Raw genomic sequence first — 19,699 nt, 5'->3', positions numbered from 1 at the left:
TCATTCTCTGGTAGTTCTCCCCCACTGTTTACACTACATTCATTGTTATGTTTCCCCCTATTGTTCACACTACATTCTCTGGTAGCTCTCCCCCCATTGTCTGCACTATATTCTCTGGCATGTCTCCCCCTATTTTACACATTACATTCTCTGGTAGGTCTCCCCCTATTGTCCACACTACATTCTCTGGTAGATCTCCCCCCATTGTCCACACTACATTCTCTGGTAGCTCTTTTCCCATTCTCTGGTAGCTCTCCCTCTATTGTCCACACTAGATTCTCTGGTAGCTCTCCCTCCATTGTCCACACTACATTCTCTGGTAGCTCTTTCCCCATTCTCTGGTAGCTCTCCCCCTATTGTCCACACTAGATTCTCTGGTAGCTCTCCCCCCATTATCCACACTACATTCTCTGGTAGCTTTTCCCCCCTTTGTCCACACTACATTCTCTGGTAGCTCTCCCCCCATTGTCCACACTACATTCTCTGGTAGCTCTCCCCTCATTGTCCACACTACACTCTCTGGTAGCTCTCCCCCCATTGTCCACACTACATTCTCTGGTAGCTCTCCCCCCATTGTCCTCACTACATTATCTGGTAGCTCACCCCCAGTGTCCACACCAGATTCTCTGGTAGCTCTCCCTCTATTGTCCACACTGCATTCTCTGGTAGGCCTCCCCCTATTGTCCACACTACATTCTCTGGTAGCTTTCCCCCCCCATTGTCCACTAAGTTCTCTGGCAGCTCTCCCCCCATTGTCCACACTACATTCTCTGGTATCTCTCCCCCCACTGTCCACACTATATTCTCTGGTAGCTCTCCCCCCACTGTCCACACTACATTCTCTGGTAGCTCTCATCCCATTGTCCACACTACATTCTCTAGTGGCTCTCTCCCCATTGTCCACACTACATTCTCTGGTAGCTCTCCTCCCATTGTCCACACTACATTCTCTGTTTTTTCGTCCAACTTGATTGGGCAGACTGGGATGACATATCTCCTGTGCATGTGGTAATGCTGGGAATGTGCGTGTAAGGTTCAGCTTGATGGACACAAATCAGTAACCAATCAGCTTCCAGGTTTTATTGTGAAAGCTAAATTGAATAAGCTGAAATTAGAAGCTGATTGGTTACTATGAAAGGCTGCACCGGATTTTGTGTGTATCAGTTTTAGTAAATGTCCCCCATTCTGTTTTTTTAATAAATTTCTTTATTGCTTTTTTAAAATACATATAAAAACACATACATTCAGACTATTTTGAGCTCACGCAGGAGCTTCTACATACAGTGGGGCAAAAAAGTATTTAGTCAGCCACCAATTGTGCAAGTTCTCCCACTTAAAAAGATGAGAGAGGCCTGTAATTGTCATCATTGGTATACCTCAACAATGAGAGACACAATGTGGAAACAAATCCAGATAATCACATTGTCTGATTTTTGAAAGAATTTATTTGCAAATTATGGTGGAAAATAAGTATTTGGTCAATATCAAAAGTTCATCTCAATACTTTGGCAATGACAGAGGTCAAACGTTTTCTGTAAGTCTTCACAAGGTTGTCACACACTGTTGCTGGTATGTTGGCCCATTCCTCCATGCATATCTCCTCTAGAGCAGTGATATTTTTGGGCTGTCGCAGGGCAACACAGGCTTTCAACTCTCTCCAAAGGTTTTCTATGGGGTTGAGGTCTGGAGACTGGTTAGGCCACTCCAGGACCTTGAAATGCTTCTTTTGAAGCCACTCCTTCGTTGCTCGGGCGGTGTGTTTGGGATCATTGTCATGCTGAAAGACCCAGCCACATTTCATCTTCAATGCCCTTGCTAATGGGAGGAGGTTTGCACTCAAAATCTCACAATACATGGCCCCATTCATTCTTTCATGTACACGGATCAGTCGTCCTGTTCCCTTTGCAGAGAAACAGCCCCAAAACATGATGTTGCCATCCCCATGCTTCACAGTAGGTATGGTGTTCTTTGGTTGCAACTCAGCATTCTCTCTCCTCCAAACACTAGTTGTGTTTCTACAAAACAGTTCTACTTTGGTTTCATCTGACCATATGACATTCTCCCAATTCACTTCTGGATCATTCAAATGCTCTCTAGCAAACCTCAGACGGGCCCGGACATGTACTGGCATAAGCAGGGGGACACGTCTGGCACTGCAGAATCTGAGTCCCTGGCGGCGTAGTGTGTTACTGATGGTAGCCTTTGTTACGTTGGTCCCAGCTATCTGCAGGTCATTCGCTGGGTCCCTCCGCGTGGTTTTTGCTCACCGTTCTTGTGATCATTTTGACCCCACATGGTGAGATCTTGCGTGGACCCCCAGATCGAGGGAGATTATCAGTGGTCTTGTATGTCTTCCATTTTCTAATCATAGCTCCCACAGTTGATTTCTTCACACCAAGCTGCTTGCCTATTGCAGATTCAGTCTTCCCAGCCTGGTGCAGGTCTACAATTTTGTATCTGGTGTCCTTTGACAGCTCTTTGGTCTTCACCATAGTGGAGTTTGGAGTGTGACTGTTTGAGGTTGTGGACGGGTGTCTTTTATACTGATAACAAGTTCAAACAGGTGCCATTAATACAGGTAATGAGTGGAGGACAGAGGAGCCTCTTAAAGAAGAAGATACAGGTCTGTGAGAGCCAGAAATCTTGCTTGTTTGTAGGTGACCAAATACTTATTTTCCACCATAAATAAATTATTTCAAAAATCAGACAATGTGATTGTCTGGATTTGTTTCCACATTTTGTCTCTCATAGTTGAGGTATACCTATGATGAGAATGACAGGCCTCTCTCATCTTTTTAAGTGGGAGAACTTGCACAATTGGTGGCTGACTAAATACTTTTTTTGCCCCACTGTATACTTTATTATATGCACATTTGCATTATCACAAGAGTCTCATTCTCCCTCCATCAACTCATACCTTGGTGTGGTCCCTCTTTCTGTTTAACTATGTAACTAGGTATGATGTATGTTAATCACCTTTGTACCCACAGATTCTGAGGGACACACTCATCCTGCTTTAGAGGTGGTACGTCATGTTCTGTCAGACCCATCTTCTTCGCCATCTTGTATCCTCCTGGCCACAGCGAGTCCTCCTGATTATGGTTTCACTCCCTTGCCTCCCAGACTTTCTCGCTTGTTTTCTGTGCTTGTTCTGGCTCCTTTTGGACCAGAGATCCTACTCACCTTGTTTACTACTCGCTTTACGGCGTGGCTGAAGAAATCTGCCCCTGTCCAGCTCCCTAAAGGGTTTGGCGAAGCCTTGGCGTTGGCTTCCATCCATCTTTATCAGGAAGTCATCCAAGCTCTTCCCCCAAAATACTGTTTCTCCCTCCATCACCTGCATAAAGTGTTCCAGAGTATGACCTTCCTGTGCCCATCACCAGGGACACATCTATCAGTACAACCTGCTGCTGGTGCCCCCAGCCCCTTACAGATCAGATATGGTGTTGTCCGTCTTTGGATGCATGAAGCATTGCGCACATTTAGTGATGGTCTGGATACCCAGATGGACAAAGAGAAGTTCAAAGTTCTCCTTCAGGATTGCACAGTGGTGGCATTCTGCACTCAGGAGCCCCCAGAGAATACTGCAGATGAGGGCTTAGCACTTTCCTCAGATATCATAACAGAGACTTGTCCATCAGTTGAAACCAAGGAAACTAGAGGAGTGGAAGTGCTGATGTGTGAAGACCAAGCATTGGAGAAAACTGAAGATACAAAATTATTCACAATTACAGATGTGTGTACTATTACAAGCCGTGTTTCCTCCCCATTGACTCAGGACAAAGAGAGTCTACTTCCTATTGAACTGGTCTTGGATGATCAACACATTGAAGATCTGAATTTCTGCCATGAATCCCCTCTTGGTACCATAGAAAAAGTAGACTCTCTGACTTACAAAGAACGCCCACTAAACACCATCACCACCGTGCAGACTAAGGACCTGACTCTAAGTCCTGCTGACCAGCTGCACCTGTCCCATCTAAAACGAGCACTTCTTCTACCCCGGGGGCACTTAGTTTTGCTCTCACAACACCCCAGCACTGGTAGAAAAAGCCTGGCAAGACTAGCAGCCCAAAACACCCGTTGCACTTTACTGGAAATTAGTGGCAAAGAGACAGCAGAGGAAATCCATGCTGTGATTAGAGAGGCCTGTTGGAAAGCTGGAGTCCTGGGAACTGCCACAGCTCTTCTAGTCGATGAGGGCACCCCACAGACATCTCTGAGAGAACTAGAGGTTCTGATCCGTGAAGGGACCTTTCCAGGACTGTACAACAAAGACGAAGAGGAGAAATTAATGCAAGCTGTACTGCAAGTAGAAAAGAACCGCAATAGGCCTACTGGTGACAAAGCTTTGCAAGAGAGGTAAGTGTACATCAGAAACACAGCTCTGTGGGACAGAAAGGCAGACATGGGACTTGAAGATAGATTGAACATATGGAGATATGTGACATGGAGAAAGAGAAAGACATGAAACATAGAAAGAGGCATAAGATATCGAGGGAGACATTGGACAGAGAGAGAGAGAAAGAAAAAGAAAGAAAGAGAGAAACATGGGACATAGAGAGGCATGGAACACGGTGAGAGAAATTTGAGACATAGAAAGAGACATGGGACATAGAGAACAACATGGAACACAAATAGAAATATGGGAAATGGAAAGCAAAAGGGAACACAGAGACAAGGAACATAGAGAAAGACATGGGACATAAAGAGGCACATGGGATATAGACAGAGACACATGGGAGATAGACAGAGACACATGGGACATAAAGAGAGACATGGGACATAAAGAGAGACATGGGACATAAAGAGACACATGGGACATAGACAGAGACACATGGGACATAGACAGAGACACGTGGGACATAGACATAGAGACATGGTACATAGACAGAGAGACATGGGATATAAAGAGACACATGGGACAGAGAGACATGGGACATAGACATGGGACATAAAGAGAGACATGGGGCATAGAGAGTGACACATGGGACATGGAGAGAGACATGGGACATAGAGAGAGACATGGGACATAGAGAGAGACATGGGACATAGAGAGAGACACGGGACATAGAGAGAGACATGGGACATAAAGAGAGACATGGGACATAAAGAGACATGGGACATAAAGAGAGACATGGAACATAGACAGAGAGACATGGGACATAGACAGTGAGTCATGGAACATAGACATGGGACATAAAGAGACACATAGGACATAAAGAGACACCTGGGACATAGAGAGAGACATGGGACATAGACAGAGAGACATGAGACATAAAGAGAGACATGGGACATAGACAGAGAGACATGGGACATAGACATGGAACCTAAAGAGACACATGGGACATAGACAGAAACACATGGGACAGAGACACATGGGACATAGACAGAGAGACATGGGACATAGACATGGAACCTAAAGAGACACATGGGACATAGACAGAAACACATGGGACAGAGACACATGGGACATAGACAGAGAGACATAGGACATAGAGAGAGACATGGGACATAGAGGGAGACATGTGACATAGACAGAGAGACATGGAACATAGAGAGAGACATGGAACATAGACAGAGAGACATGGGACATAAAGAGAGACATGGGACATAAAGAGAGACATGAGACATAAAGAGACACATGGGACATAGACAGAGACTCATGGAACATAGACAGAGAGACATGGGACAAAGACATGGGACATAAAGAGACACATGGGACATAGACAGAGAGACATGGGACATAGACATGGGACATAAAGAGAGACATGGGACATAGACATGGGACATAAAGAGACCCATGGGACATAGACAGAGACCCATGGGACATAGACAGAGACACATGGGACATAGACATGGGACATAAAGAGAGACATGGGACATAGACAGAGAGACATGGGACATAAAAAGAGACATGGGACATAAAGAGACACATGGGACATATACATTAAGACATGGGACATAAAGAGAGACATGGGACATAAAGAGAGACACATGGGACATAAAGAGACACATGGGACATAAAGAGACACATGGGACATAAAGAGACACATGGGGCATAAAGAGAGACACATGGGACATAAAGAGACACATGGGACATAAAGAGACACATGGGACATAGACAGAGAGACATGGGATATAAAGAGACACATGGGACATAGACAGAGAGACATGGGATATAAAGAGACACATGGGACATAGACAGAGAGACATGGGACATAGACATGGGACATAGAGAGACACATGGAAGATAGACAGAGACACATGGGACATAGACAGAGAGACATGGGACATAAAGAGAGACATGGAACATAGACATGGGACATAAAGAGACACATGGGACATAGACAAAGAGACACATGGGACATAAATAGAGACATGGAACATAGACATAGGACATAAAGAGAAACATGGAACATAGACAGAGAGACATGGGATATAAAGAGAGACATGGGACTTAGAGAAAAACATGGGACATAAAGAGAGACATGGGACATAAAGAGACACATGGGACATAGACAGAGAGACATGGGACATAAAGAGAGACATGGGACATAGACATGGGACATAAAGAGAGACATGGGACATAAAGAGACACATGGGACATAGACAGAGAGACATGGGACACAGACAGAGAGACATGGGACACAGACAGAGAGACATGGGACATAAAGAGACACATGGGACATAGACAAAGAGACATGGGACACAGACAGAGAGACATGGGACATAAAGAGAGACATGGGACATAAAGAGAGACATGGGACATAAAGAGAAGCATGGGACATAGACAGAGAGAAATAGGACATAGACATGGGACATAAAGAGAGACATGGGATATAGACATGGGACATAAAGAGCGACATGGGACATAAAGAGAGACATGGAACATAGACAGAGAGACATGGGACACAGACAGAGAGACATGGGACATAGACATGGGACATAAAGAGACACATGGGACATAAAGAGACACATGGGACATAGACAGAGAGACATGGGACATAAAGAGAGACATGGAACATAGACAGAGAGACATGGGACACAGACAGTGAGACATGGGACCTAAAGAGACACATGGGACATAAAGAGAGACATGGAATATAGACATGGGACATAGAGAGAGAGACATGGGACACAGAGAGACACATGGGACACAGAGAGACACATGGGACACAGAGAGACACATGGGACACAGAGAGACACATTGGACATAGAGAGAGACATGGGACATAGAGAGACATGGGACAGAGAGAGAGAGAGATGGGACATAGAGAGAGACATGGGACATAGAGAGAGACATGGGACACAGAGAGACATGGGACAGAGAGAGAGAGATGGGACATAGAGAGAGACATGGGACATAGAGAGAGACATGGGGACATAGAGAGAGACATGGGACACAGAGAGACATGGGACACAGAGAGAGACATGGGACATAGAGAGACACATGGGACACAGAGAGACATGGGACAGAGAGAGAGACATGGGACAGAGAGAGAGAGATGGGACATAGAGAGAGACATGGGACATAGAGAGAGACATGGGACACAGAGAGACATGGGACACAGAGAGAGACATGGGACATAGAGAGACATGGGACACAGAGAGAGAGATGGGACATAGAGAGAGACATGGGACACAGAGAGACATGGGACATAGAGAGAGACACATGGGACACAGAGAGAGACATGGGACATAGAGAGAGACATGGGACACAGAGAGACATGAGACACAGAGAGAGACATGGGACACAGAGAGACACATGGGACATAAAGAGAGACGTGTGACATAGAGAGAGACATGGGACATAGAGAGACACATGGGACACAGAGAGAGACACATGGGACATAGAGAGAGACATGGGACACAGAGAGACACATGGGACATCGAGAGAGACATGGGACATAAAGAGACACATGGGACATAAAGAGACACATGGGACATAAAGAGACACATGGGACATAGACAGAGAGACATGGGACATACACAGAGAGAAATGGGACATAAAGAACAATATGGACAGAGAGATATGGGACATAGAGAGAGACAAGAGACATGGAACATAAACAGAAAAATATGGGACATAGAGAGAGACATGGGTCATAGGGAGCAGGTCTGGATCTAAGGGGTGCTGGGTGGGCTTTGCCTGCCTAAATTTCATCCATGCCCCCTGGACTAGTGATGATGGTATCAGGAAGTGGAGGGGCTGGGGTGCAGTGCTCAGCTTTCGTATGGCTGCACAGTGTCTTACCACTATCCGCCACACTGCATCATTCATTTCCATGGTGCAGGGGGCAGACCAGGATGCATGGCATTATTCATTGCTATGGTGCTGGTGACCAGCCCAATGAAACAAATAAAACAAATAATTTAAATTCAAGGTGGGGATTTAGAAGAGAATGAAAGTTCTGCTTCCACACAGACCTGCTCTGCCTCCTGTCATGATGCTGCAGCTGCACTGAAAATCTGAAGGGAGGACAAAGGACTTTGTTGTGAAGGGGGCTGACTCTGATGTTATGGGAGCTGACACAGATGTCAACTTACGTGGACTCTAATATGAAGGAGGGGACATTTGACATGACGGGGACTGGCTCTGATGTGATAGGGAGAAATCTAATATGAAGGGAGGATTCTAATGTGGTGGGAAGGTGGGGGTGAACTCTGATGTGAAGGGAGGACTCAATTATGATGGGGGAACTCTTATTTGAAGGGATGACTCTGATATGAAGTGAGGACTCTGATATGAAGGGATGACTCCAATGTGGTGGGAGGACTCTAATGTGATGGGAAACTGATCTTAAGGGAGAAATCTGATGTGATTTGGGGGGCTCTAAAGTGATGGGGGTGATAAAAGGAAGGTGTGCTAACAGTATACCCTCCTGACTTTTTTATTTACTACACCCCCAGATCAGACAGGCTAGATCCAGCCCTGTGTACACCATCCATGTACAGAATGTTGGCCAGAAACCTCATTTTCTGCTTATGTGATTGGATGACCGTTACAGTATCCATTGGATCTGTGTATACACATCTGGGTGCATAGCCACCTGTCCTCCATCTGCAGTATGCACATGTATGTGCTAGATCATGATCTTTTAGCTATGGCTGGTCATGCACAGTGTGTTAGCGTGCGTTGGTGTGGGTGTGTTAGCGTGTATTGGCTTGCACGCTAATGCACCCTTAACTAACTCTGCATGCTACATAATCCTGACCTCTGAATTCTACATGCTACTTAACCCTGACCCCTGAACTCTGTGTGTAACTTAACCCTGACCCCTGAACTCTGTGTGTAACTTAACCCTGACCCCTGAACTCTGTGTGTAACTTAACCCTGACCCCTGCACTCTGTGTGTAACTTAATCCTGACCCCTGAACTCTGTGTGTAACTTAACCCTGACCCCTGCACTCTGTGCGTTACTTAACCCTGACCCCTGAACTCTGTGCGTTACTTAACCCTGACCCCTGAACTCTGTGCGTTACTTAACCCTGACCCCTGCACTCTGTGTGTAACTTAACCCTGACCCCTGAACTCTGTGTGTAACTTAACCCTGACCCCTGAACTCTGTGTGTAACTTAACCCTGACCCCTGAACTCTGTGTGTAACTTAACCCTGACCCCTGAACTCTGTGCGTTACTTAACCCTGACCCCTGAACTCTGTGTGTAACTTAACCCTGACCCCTGAACTCTGTGTGTAACTTAACCCTGACCCCTGAACTCTGTGCGTTACTTAACCCTGACCCCTGAACTCTGTGTGTAACTTAACCCTGACCCCTGAACTCTGTGCGTTACTTAACCCTGACCCCTGCACTCTGTGTGTAACTTAACCCTGACCCCTGCACTCTGTGCGTTACTTAACCCTGACCCCTGAACTCTGTGTGTAACTTAACCCTGACCCCTGAACTCTGTGTGTAACTTAACCCTGACCCCTGCACTCTGTGCGTTACTTAACCCTGATCTCTGAGTGCTACTTAACCCTGACCCCTGAACTCTCTGTATTACTTACTCTTGACCTCTAAAATCTGCGTGTTACTTACTCCTGACTGGGTGATGCTATACCCATACTTGACCACAGGAGGGCACCAGAGAATAAAATTATGTTCCAATGGGTGATTCTATACCCATATTTGACCACAGGATGGCGTCTTAGGGCAGCATGATTTCCCAATGGACACTGTTACATAGTGACATAGTAGGTGAGGTTGAAAAAAGAAGCGTCCATCAAGTCCAACCTATGTGTGTGATTATATGTCAGTATTACATTGTATATACCTGTATGTTGCGGTCATTCAGGTGCTTATCTAATAGTTTTTTGAAACTATTGATGCTCCCTGCTGAGACCACCACCTGTGGAAGGGAATTCCACATCCTTGCTGCTCTTACAGTAAAGAACCCTCTACGTAGTTTAAGGTTAAGCCGCTTTTCTTCTAATTTTAATGAGTGGCCACGAGTCTTATTAAACTCCCTTCCATGGAAAAGTTTTGTCCCTATTGTGGGGTCACCAGTACGGTATTTGTAAATTGAAATCATATCCCCTTATAAGCGTCTCTTCTCCAGAGAGAATAAGTTCAGTACTCGCAACCTTTCCTCATAACTAAGATCCTCCAGACCCTTTATTAGCTTTGTTGCCCTTCTCTGGTGAGGGTGCTTCCTTTGTTGTGTCATGAGGATAAGCATTGCAGTTTTGGTTACTGAAGTCCCCCAATTCCCTTGTGAAAACCGAGAAGAATAAATTCAATACCTTTGCCATCCCCCCATCTGTTATACCCATATTTGACCACAGGGTGGCGCCACAGAGTAGCTTAACTGCCAATGGACACATTGGACCACAAGATAGCGCCAGAATGCAGAATGATTTTCCAGTGGACAATGTTATATCCATATTTGTCCACAGGATGGAGCCAGAAAAAGCAATGATTTTCCAGTGGACAGTGTTATACCCTTATTTGTCCACAGGGTAGAGCCAAAGAGTAGAATTATTTCCAATGGGTGATGTTATACCTGTATTTGACCACATGATGGAGTCAGAGAGTAGAATTATTTTTTTTTTCTCTATGACTCCTTCTTGTGCTCATATACGGGTATAACATCGCAGTTCGCACAGCGGGAGGTCTTTTTAATCTCTGGCTCCATCCTGTGACCAAATACGGTATAGCATTGCTTATTGTGAAATCATTTGTTTCTCTGGTGCCATCCTGTGGTCAAATACGTGCAATGACATCGCCCATTGGAAATCATTCGACTCTCAGGCTCCGTCCTGTGGTCAAATACAGGTATAACATCTCCCATTAGGAAACCATTCTGCTTTCTGGCTCCATCCAGTGGTTGAATACAGGTACAACATCGCACATTGTGAAATCACTCTACTCCCTGGCTCCATCTTGTGGTCAAATTATGTAAATCATCACAAGGAAACCAAATGAACCCAAGTGACAGATTTTAAACCAACAAACGTATTTTTTCCTTTTTTTTTTTGCCAATGATCGTGGAAGGTTAGTTGTATGTATAACACATTTTCTTGGACTCTGTTCACCTACATGTTATTGAGCCACATTTGTTGCTGCCAACATCTAGGCTTCTGCTTCAAAGAGAAATTCAGGTCTTACTACCATCTACCATGTTTATAATACAGCCAATGTTATATTTGAAGAGAATAATGTTTTTTTTTTCTTAAAAGGCTACTCCAGCCAAAGCTGATATTTCTGGTATTTGTTAAATGCTCAAGAGTCAAACCCCACTACTGCCTGTTGCTGTGGTGACAACTTCCACTCCCTGTTCCCAACTTTCTGAGATGAGAAAGAGGGACACATTACAGCACAAGTATTGTGCCGAGTTCCCGGGTCTGTACACCTGATGTGCCCATTATGAGAAGATCCCACCGTTCTTGCATTGAGTTGCTTCTTCTGCATGCCGACTGTGCCCATTATGAGGGGATCCCATCATCCCTGTGCTGATTTCCTGAGTTTGTATATCTGCTGTGCCCATTATGAGGGGTCCCCACCAGCCCTGTGCTGAATTTCTGGGTCTGTACACCTGCTGTGTCCATTATGAGAAGATCCCACCGATCCTGCATTGAGTTGCTTCTTCTGCATGCCGGCTGTGCCCATTATGAGGGGTTCCCGCCATCCATGTGCTAATTTCCCATGTCTGTACACCCGCTGTGCCCATTATGAGGGGTTCTCACCATCCCTGTGCTGAGTTTCTGGGTTTGTACACCTGCTGTGCCCATTATGAGGGGTTCCCACCATCCCTGTGCTGAGTTCCCGGGGTCTGTACACCAGCTGTGCCCATTATGAGGGGTTCTCACCATCCCTGTGCTGATTTCCTGAGTTTGTATATCTGCTGTGCCCAATATGAGGGGTTCCCACCATCCCTGTGCTTATTTCCTGAGTTTGTACATCTGCTGTGCCCATTATGAGTAGTTCCCACCATCCCTGTGCTGATTTCCTGAGTTTGTACATCTGCTGTTCCCATTATGAGGGGTTCCCACCATCCCTGTGCTGAGTTTCTGGGTCTGTACACCTGCTGTGTCCATTATGAGAAGATCCCACCGTTCTTGCATTGAGTTGCTTCTTCTGCATGCCGGCTGTGCCCATTATGAGGGGATCCCATCATCCATGTGCTGAGTTCCCAGGTTTGTACACCTGCTGTGCCCATTATGAGGAGATCCCACCAACACCTGTGTTGAATTGCTGGCTCTGCATGTCTGCTGTACCCATTATGAGGAGATCCCACCATTCCTGCACTCAAATTGCTGAAAAAGTGAATGCTGGTTCTGATAGAAAAGTGTCAGAACACACAGTGCATCGCAGGTTGTTGTGTTTGGGGCTGTGTAGCCGCAGACCAGTCAGGGTGCTCATGCTGTATACGATCCATTTTACTTCATTTCATTATATTACATGCAAGGCTTCTTTCTTTCTTATAGTCTTTGGATTCACAGTTCATACTGGATGCAATGTTATCTTTTCAACTGCAGTTAAACCACGATATGGTCAGCTAAATAGGTTTTCTATTCTTTTTTATGCTAATTATTTGGGTCCATCGGACGGTGTATGATTGTATGGTGTATGGGGATCGAGACGGTCTTTTTGACATTATCGGCGAATGGACACCAGGCTTTTTGTCTCTGCATATGGCTGCATTTCACAATGTGAGGACAGTCTCCAAACCCATGTACAACCTATATATAATTCATCTTTTGGGTTTTTAGTCATTGTCTCCAGTTTCAAAACAGAAAGTGAGATGTTCATTAATTTGTTTGCTATAATATAGTTTTGGCGCAGCGGTCCACCATCATCACCGCTACTTATCATTATCCAACCTTCCATTTTTTATCTAGTTGTTACATAAAAAGACGTCGATTTAGGTTTGGATTTTGTAATTAATAAGTAAGGGTTCTGCTTTACGGAAATTTGGATCTAAATTCAGATTGATGTTCCGTTCTATATGAGCATTTTTCGCTCGCTCCCTGGAGTGTTCTGAGAGTTACACTAATTATACTTGATATGTGTATTTTTTTAAATAATTTTAAAATTATTCATTTATTTGTCTTATGTACAGAACTTTGAGGGTTCAGGTGCTCATTAGTGCACAGTATAGATTCTTGTGCAGATTTTAAGTATGTACATGTTATATGTTATCATTTGTTTGGTACATTCATGCATAAGCAGAAAGAGACTTCTACGCGATTCCATCAAGAGAGCTTAAATATCTATCTTTTTCACACAGATACCGGTTGGTATTTTACAATATGCATATTGCCTATTCTTGCATTTATTTATATTGGCTCACATGAGTTTACGTAGAAACCCCCCTCCCTCCCTTGATCCTTTTCTCCTCCACCCCCCCCCCCCTTCCCCCTTCTCCCTTCCCTTCACTTCCTTTTCTCTTTTCTGTATACATATATTCACTGACAGTTACTTTTTCACTTTGATGAGTATTTACATACACAAACATGGTAGATAAAGTGTTATTATCAGACTAATAAATTGTTGTCAACATGTAGGGGTTATTACTACATTCTTTCCCCCATTTACTGATTTATTTTTGAAGATATTCATGAACATATTTCTTTACATGGTTCATTAGTTATTAGTTACTTATACACCATTGGTCTATCTTGATCGATTTTATTCATTTGTCCATATATACAAATTTGTATAACACTTACAGTATATGGGCATTCATGTTATTCACATGTCCCTTACACTTTTCACATGTTTTTTACATGATTTTCATTTTATTTTATTTGACACAATTCTGCACATACATATATATCTATATTTTTCACTTTAGTACTTCACTTTATTTCAATCACATTTAGAGATAAGGATTGTTTAAAGCTCACAATGAATGAATGAATTGTATCAAATGCGAATGATTCCCCTCAAGGCGCTTGGTCCATCCTGTGGGTCCAGCTTGTTAAGAGGTAGGTCTTGAGTTTCTTCCTGAAGGCCTGATGGTTTTCTTCTATACGGATGTTGGTCGGTAGAGTGTTGCATAGCTGTGGTCCTTGGACTGCAAATCTTCGTTCTCCCTTTGATTTGTAGCGGGATTTGGGAACGTGGAGGAGGTTTTGGTGGGTTTTATTTATTTTTATTTATTTATCGAAGACTGCGATTAGGTACGTTTATTTCCTCGCATAGGTATTGAGGCGCGTTTCCATGTAGGCATTTGTGGGTGAGGCAGAGGGTCTTGAATGTGATCCGATCCTTTATGGTTAGCCAATGTAGGCTCCTCAGGGATAGGTAAATGGATTCCCAGGGTTTTTTCCTGTTATTAGTCTAGCTGCGGTGTTTTTGATGAGTTGTATGCGTGCAATCTGGTATTTAGTTAGTCTGGTGTAGAGGGAGTTTGCGTAGTCGAGTCGGGAGTTAATGATAGTTCCAACTACTGCCGCTTTGTCCTCTTTTGGAATGAAGGGGATAAGTCTGCATAGCAGGTGAAGAAGGTGGTGAGATCTGCTGACTACTGATCCAATTTGTGCATCCATTGACATTTCTGAGTCAAAAATGACTCCAAGACTTTTGACTTTGGTGCTTGGGGCGATGGTCTGTCCAAAGACGGTGGACGGTGTCCAAGGGTTCTTGTTGAGACCCTTGGAGGCTAATCAAATTGGATCACACCAACATGTGAACCAATTAACTAATTAATTAATCAATCACCTAGCCACATGGGCTTCAACAAATGGTATTTATTAGACTTTTACTCTTGTGATTATTAGCTATGAGTAAGCACTGTGTTTAGTGTGAAACGCGTCAGTTTCCTGTCTGCTGTGGCATGTACTTTTGTTCCTGTGTGTTTTTGAATAAAAGGCAAAAAAAATTTTGTGCGGCTGTCCAGAAATATTTTCTATCCATTGCTATATGCATTGCCAGCACCTGTGGCTTCTCTGGTGAAGAGGTTTACTATTGTTTGACCTTCCTGAAGCGGTGAAATTCCTTCCCGGTGCTCATGCTGACCCGTGTCCACAGCCAAAAGTGCTTACAATGGGCATGTGAGCATCAGAACTGTTATGGCATCAAAAGGGGGACCTAATCCATATTAGGTGGATGGTCACAATGTTATGGTGGGGGGTCATATTATTGCTGATGGGTGTATCTAGAAACAGAGGGAGCCCAGAAAGACACAAATATAGGACAAAGAGAGAGAGAAAGAAAGATAAAGGACATAGGATATAGTACGGAGGGGGGGGGGGGGGGGGGAGAGAGAAAAAGAGACATGGGATATAAAAAGAGAGGGTTCCTAAAAAACAGTATAAAAAAAAAAAATATATATATATATATATATATATATATATATATATATATATATAAAAAAAAGTTTGGGTTATAAAAGGGAACATGTTGCTTAAAGCATAACTGTCATAGAGGCTGCTGTTTCTGAGGTCTCCTTTGAAAATGCTAGTCACCTGGCTGTTGACTCGTTTACTTCAATTATTTGACTAACTGACCCAAAACAAAGGGCCATCTGACTTTACGCTGACTTTTGCGATCTTTATAGCTTTCCCATGACATATATCCCTTAAAGTGTATTTTACAAAAGACAACACATGGAAAGAAGATGGTAAGGATTGTCAGTGAGTAGGACAGGAAGATACAGAAGTGATTGGGGTCACTGGAGAATGGTGACCATTCAGGGGTACATGTGTAGAAGATGTAACGTGGATGGAAGTCAATAGAAATGTTAGTCTCTCTCCTCTTTCTACAGGTTCAGCAGCCAGGTTCGGGATAACCTTCATGTCATATTTATTCAGAGAGGCCTGAACCCTTCACCCTGGCTGGCCCGGTACACCTATACTGACATTTATCAGCCATGGGACTTCACCTCTCTTTACCACGTTTCTGAAAAGCTTCTACAGCAACAGCCAGGTGAGTCATATCCAGAGATCCCAATGATAAATCAGGACTTATTAAACTTCAGTCCCGGAGGAATTTGGCTTCTCAATGGCCAGAGCATTTTTTGCGATACGGCACTGCGTCGCTTTAACTGACAATTGCGCAGTCATGCAATGCTGTACCCAAACAAAAATGACGTCCTTTTTTTCCCACAAATAGAGCTTTCATTTGATCACCTCTGTAGTTTTTATTTTTTGTGCTATAAACAAAAAAAGACCAACAATTTATTATTATTTTTTTTTCACTTTTTGCTATATTATATATCCAAAGAAAAAAAAATGTATTCATCAGTTTAGGCCGATAAATATTCTTCTACATATTTTAGTTTAAAAAAAAAATCACAATAGGCGTATATTGATTGGTTTGCGCAAACTACGGGATAGATTTAGGGACTTTTTTTACTGGTAATGGCGGTGATCTGCGATTATTAGCAGGACTGCCACATTGCGGTGGACAAATCTGACCCCAAATTACACTTTTTGGGGACCGGTGACATTATTACATTGATCAGTGCTAAAAAAAAAGGAACTGATCAATGTAAAAATGACACTGGCAGGGAAGGGGTTAACCCTAGGGGGCGATCAAGGGGTTAACTGTGTTCCCTAAGTGTGTTCTAACTGTAGGGGGAATGGGCTGCCAGGGACATTAATCACTGTTCCCGATCACTGGGAACAGTAGATCTCTGTCATGTCATTAGGCAGAACAGGAAATGGCCTTTTTTACATAGGCAGTTCCCCGTTCTGCCTCTCCTCACTGCAATCGCAGGTCGCCAGCAGACATCAAGTCCACGGGACCTGCGGGCACGCTCCCACAGTGCGCGGCGGGCACGTGCACCCGCTACCCTCCCTGTACGGACCGACGTACAGGTATGTTGGTTCACGCAGGAGAGCTGACCTGCCACAGTATATCTCCGTGGGGTGGTCGGCTAGTGGTTAAAGTATAAGTAAACCCTAACAATGAACTTCTCTTATTTGCTTTGTAAAAAAATACCTGTTGATCCTGCCAAAAATCTTGTCAGCTAATAACTTTCTGCTGTGCTGTGAGTGGTACTGGCCCTGCCCAGTTCACCAATGTGAACTACTGGAGAAGAGAGGAGGAGGAGGTGTTCTGTAGCCTGAAACAGTTGTCAGAAGCCCCTTTATAGGTATGGTATAGTGAGTGAGCGTCGTCACCCTGGGACAGGATGTGTTTTACTGTCAGGATCACCAGATATAAATAAATAAATGAAAAACCTGAAAAAAGGAAAATTAAGTGGTTATAAAGCCTTAAAGCCAAAACATTGTTTTACCTTAAAAGAGAAGTATGGTTTTTATTTATTTGATTTTTTTAAATTACCGTATGTTTGCTTACATAGTTACATAGTTACATAGTAGGTGAGGTTGAAAAAAAGACGCAAGTCCATCAAGTCCAAACTATGTGTGTGATTATATGTCAGTATTACATTGTATATCCCTGTATGTTGTGGTCCTTCAGGTGCTTGAGAGGGGATATGATTTCAATATACAAATACCGTACTGGTGATCCCACAATAGGGATAAAACTTTTTCGCAGAAGAGAGTTTAATAAGACTCATGACCACTCATTAAAATTAGAAGAAAAGAGGTTTAACCTTAAACTATGTAGAGGGTTCTTTACTGTAAGAGCGGCAAGGATGTGGAATTCCCTTCCACTGGTGGTGGTCTCAGCGGGGAGCATCAATAGTTTAAAAAAAAGTATTAGATAAGCACCTGAACGACCACAACATACAGGGATATACAATGTAATATATAACATATAATTACACACATAGGTTGGACTTGATGGACTTGTGTCTTTTTTCAACCTCACCTACAATGTAACTATATAACTATGATGCATTAAGGTGAAAAAACACGAAGATTTACAACCCCTTTAAGTGTAATTATTTTTTTCACTTTGTGGATTTTTTTGGCATTTACACTAATTTATTTAATTATGTACACTTATTTTTAATTTAGTGCAATAGTTACCTGTTTATAATATTGTTTGTGTTGTGTTGAACATAATTATTGCTGCTTTCTTGTTTATTAGATGTTCCATTAGCACAGTTTTTACATATATTTTTTTAATTTAATGTCCCTCTGTCCCTCTTTCCTCCTCATTTGTCCCTCATTTTGGTCTGATCTATCTAGTTGTATATAAAATGCACTTTTTATCTATCAAAAAGTGTTTCCCAGAGCTAAACCTTTCATCTGATTTCTAAATTGTTGCATTTGTAAATTTACAAAGCCAATATAAAGGAATAGTAGTGGTAAAAAAAGCACTTGTGGGTTTAACTAATATTTTTTTTTGTATAATTCTCCTTTAAGTAGGCGTGGCAGGGGCGTGTCCTATGCCTGCATACTTTTGCTAATAGGTGTCCCTCGTTCCCATCTCAAAATATCGGGAGGTACTGTATGTGTATGCATCAGCAGTGGAGATGGCGGCAGTGACAATTGCCTGGACCCATCATTGCTGGAGGAAGTAGGTGTGTGCTATAATCTGCAGGCATGCTTTGTATGCTTCCAGATTATGGCAAAAGCTCACCCCCACCAGCAAAGCTTACATCTGTTTTAAAGTCCACCTAACACTTCTTAAGCAATTGCGGGAACATTTTCTTTTTTTTTTTCTTTTGGTTGAAACCGTTTTTCAGAGTCTGACATGCCGTCTCCAAGCAGCATGGAGCATGAGCTTTGCTGATCGCAGACTTAGCAGGGGGCATGTCTGACTTCTGCAGAGAGACCACTGCTTCCACACACACAAAGCAGGAGTTCTACTCTGCTGGCAGGGGACGGACTTTTCTACTCAGGCTGTGGCTGCTTTCTAAAGAAAATGAACAGAACTTTGCACACTTCATGTTTTCATACAACTGAAATGTATTCAGCTAATTCAAACGGAAAGTTTATTTGGGCTTTATTTGTAGCAGTATTAGCAAATATTGTACTAAGAAATATTGCAATGAGGGCTTCTGTCTATTGTGTGCTTGTTTTCTGTCTGTTGCCTGCCTTGTGAATAGAAGACAACAAAGCAAATGATGGGACTTTTCAGGTGTGACCCCCTAGCAAAATGCACATAAAATTTACATTTAACCACTTCCATACCAGGCCTATTCTGGCACTCCTCTCCTACATGTCAAAATCATAATTTTTTGCTAGAAAATTACTCAGAACCCCTCAAACATTATACATTTTTTTTTTTTTTTTTTAGCAGACACCCTAGGGAATAAAATGGCGGATGTTGCAACTTTTTATGTCACACGGTATTTGATTTTCGAAACACGTTTTTTTTTTTTTTTTTTTTA

General features: G+C 43.2%; 1 protein-coding gene across 1 annotated transcript in view; it reads left to right on the top strand.

The window, feature by feature from the left end:
* Positions 1-19,699, top strand: part of DNHD1 (dynein heavy chain domain 1) — a 156,774-nt gene that overhangs the window by 80,729 nt on the left and 56,346 nt on the right. Inside the window, exons 27-28 of the mRNA XM_073612699.1 lie at positions 2,991-4,362; positions 16,214-16,374. Of these exons, the coding sequence (XP_073468800.1) occupies positions 2,991-4,362; positions 16,214-16,374 (1,533 nt within the window). The remainder of the gene's footprint in view (positions 1-2,990; positions 4,363-16,213; positions 16,375-19,699) is intronic.

The sequence above is a fragment of the Aquarana catesbeiana genome, linkage group LG02, assembly GCF_042186555.1.
Source record: "Aquarana catesbeiana isolate 2022-GZ linkage group LG02, ASM4218655v1, whole genome shotgun sequence".
Lineage (NCBI taxonomy): Eukaryota > Metazoa > Chordata > Amphibia > Anura > Ranidae > Aquarana > Aquarana catesbeiana.
Note: the sequence above shows the minus strand (reverse complement) of the source record. Positions and strands in the feature narration are given on the sequence as shown.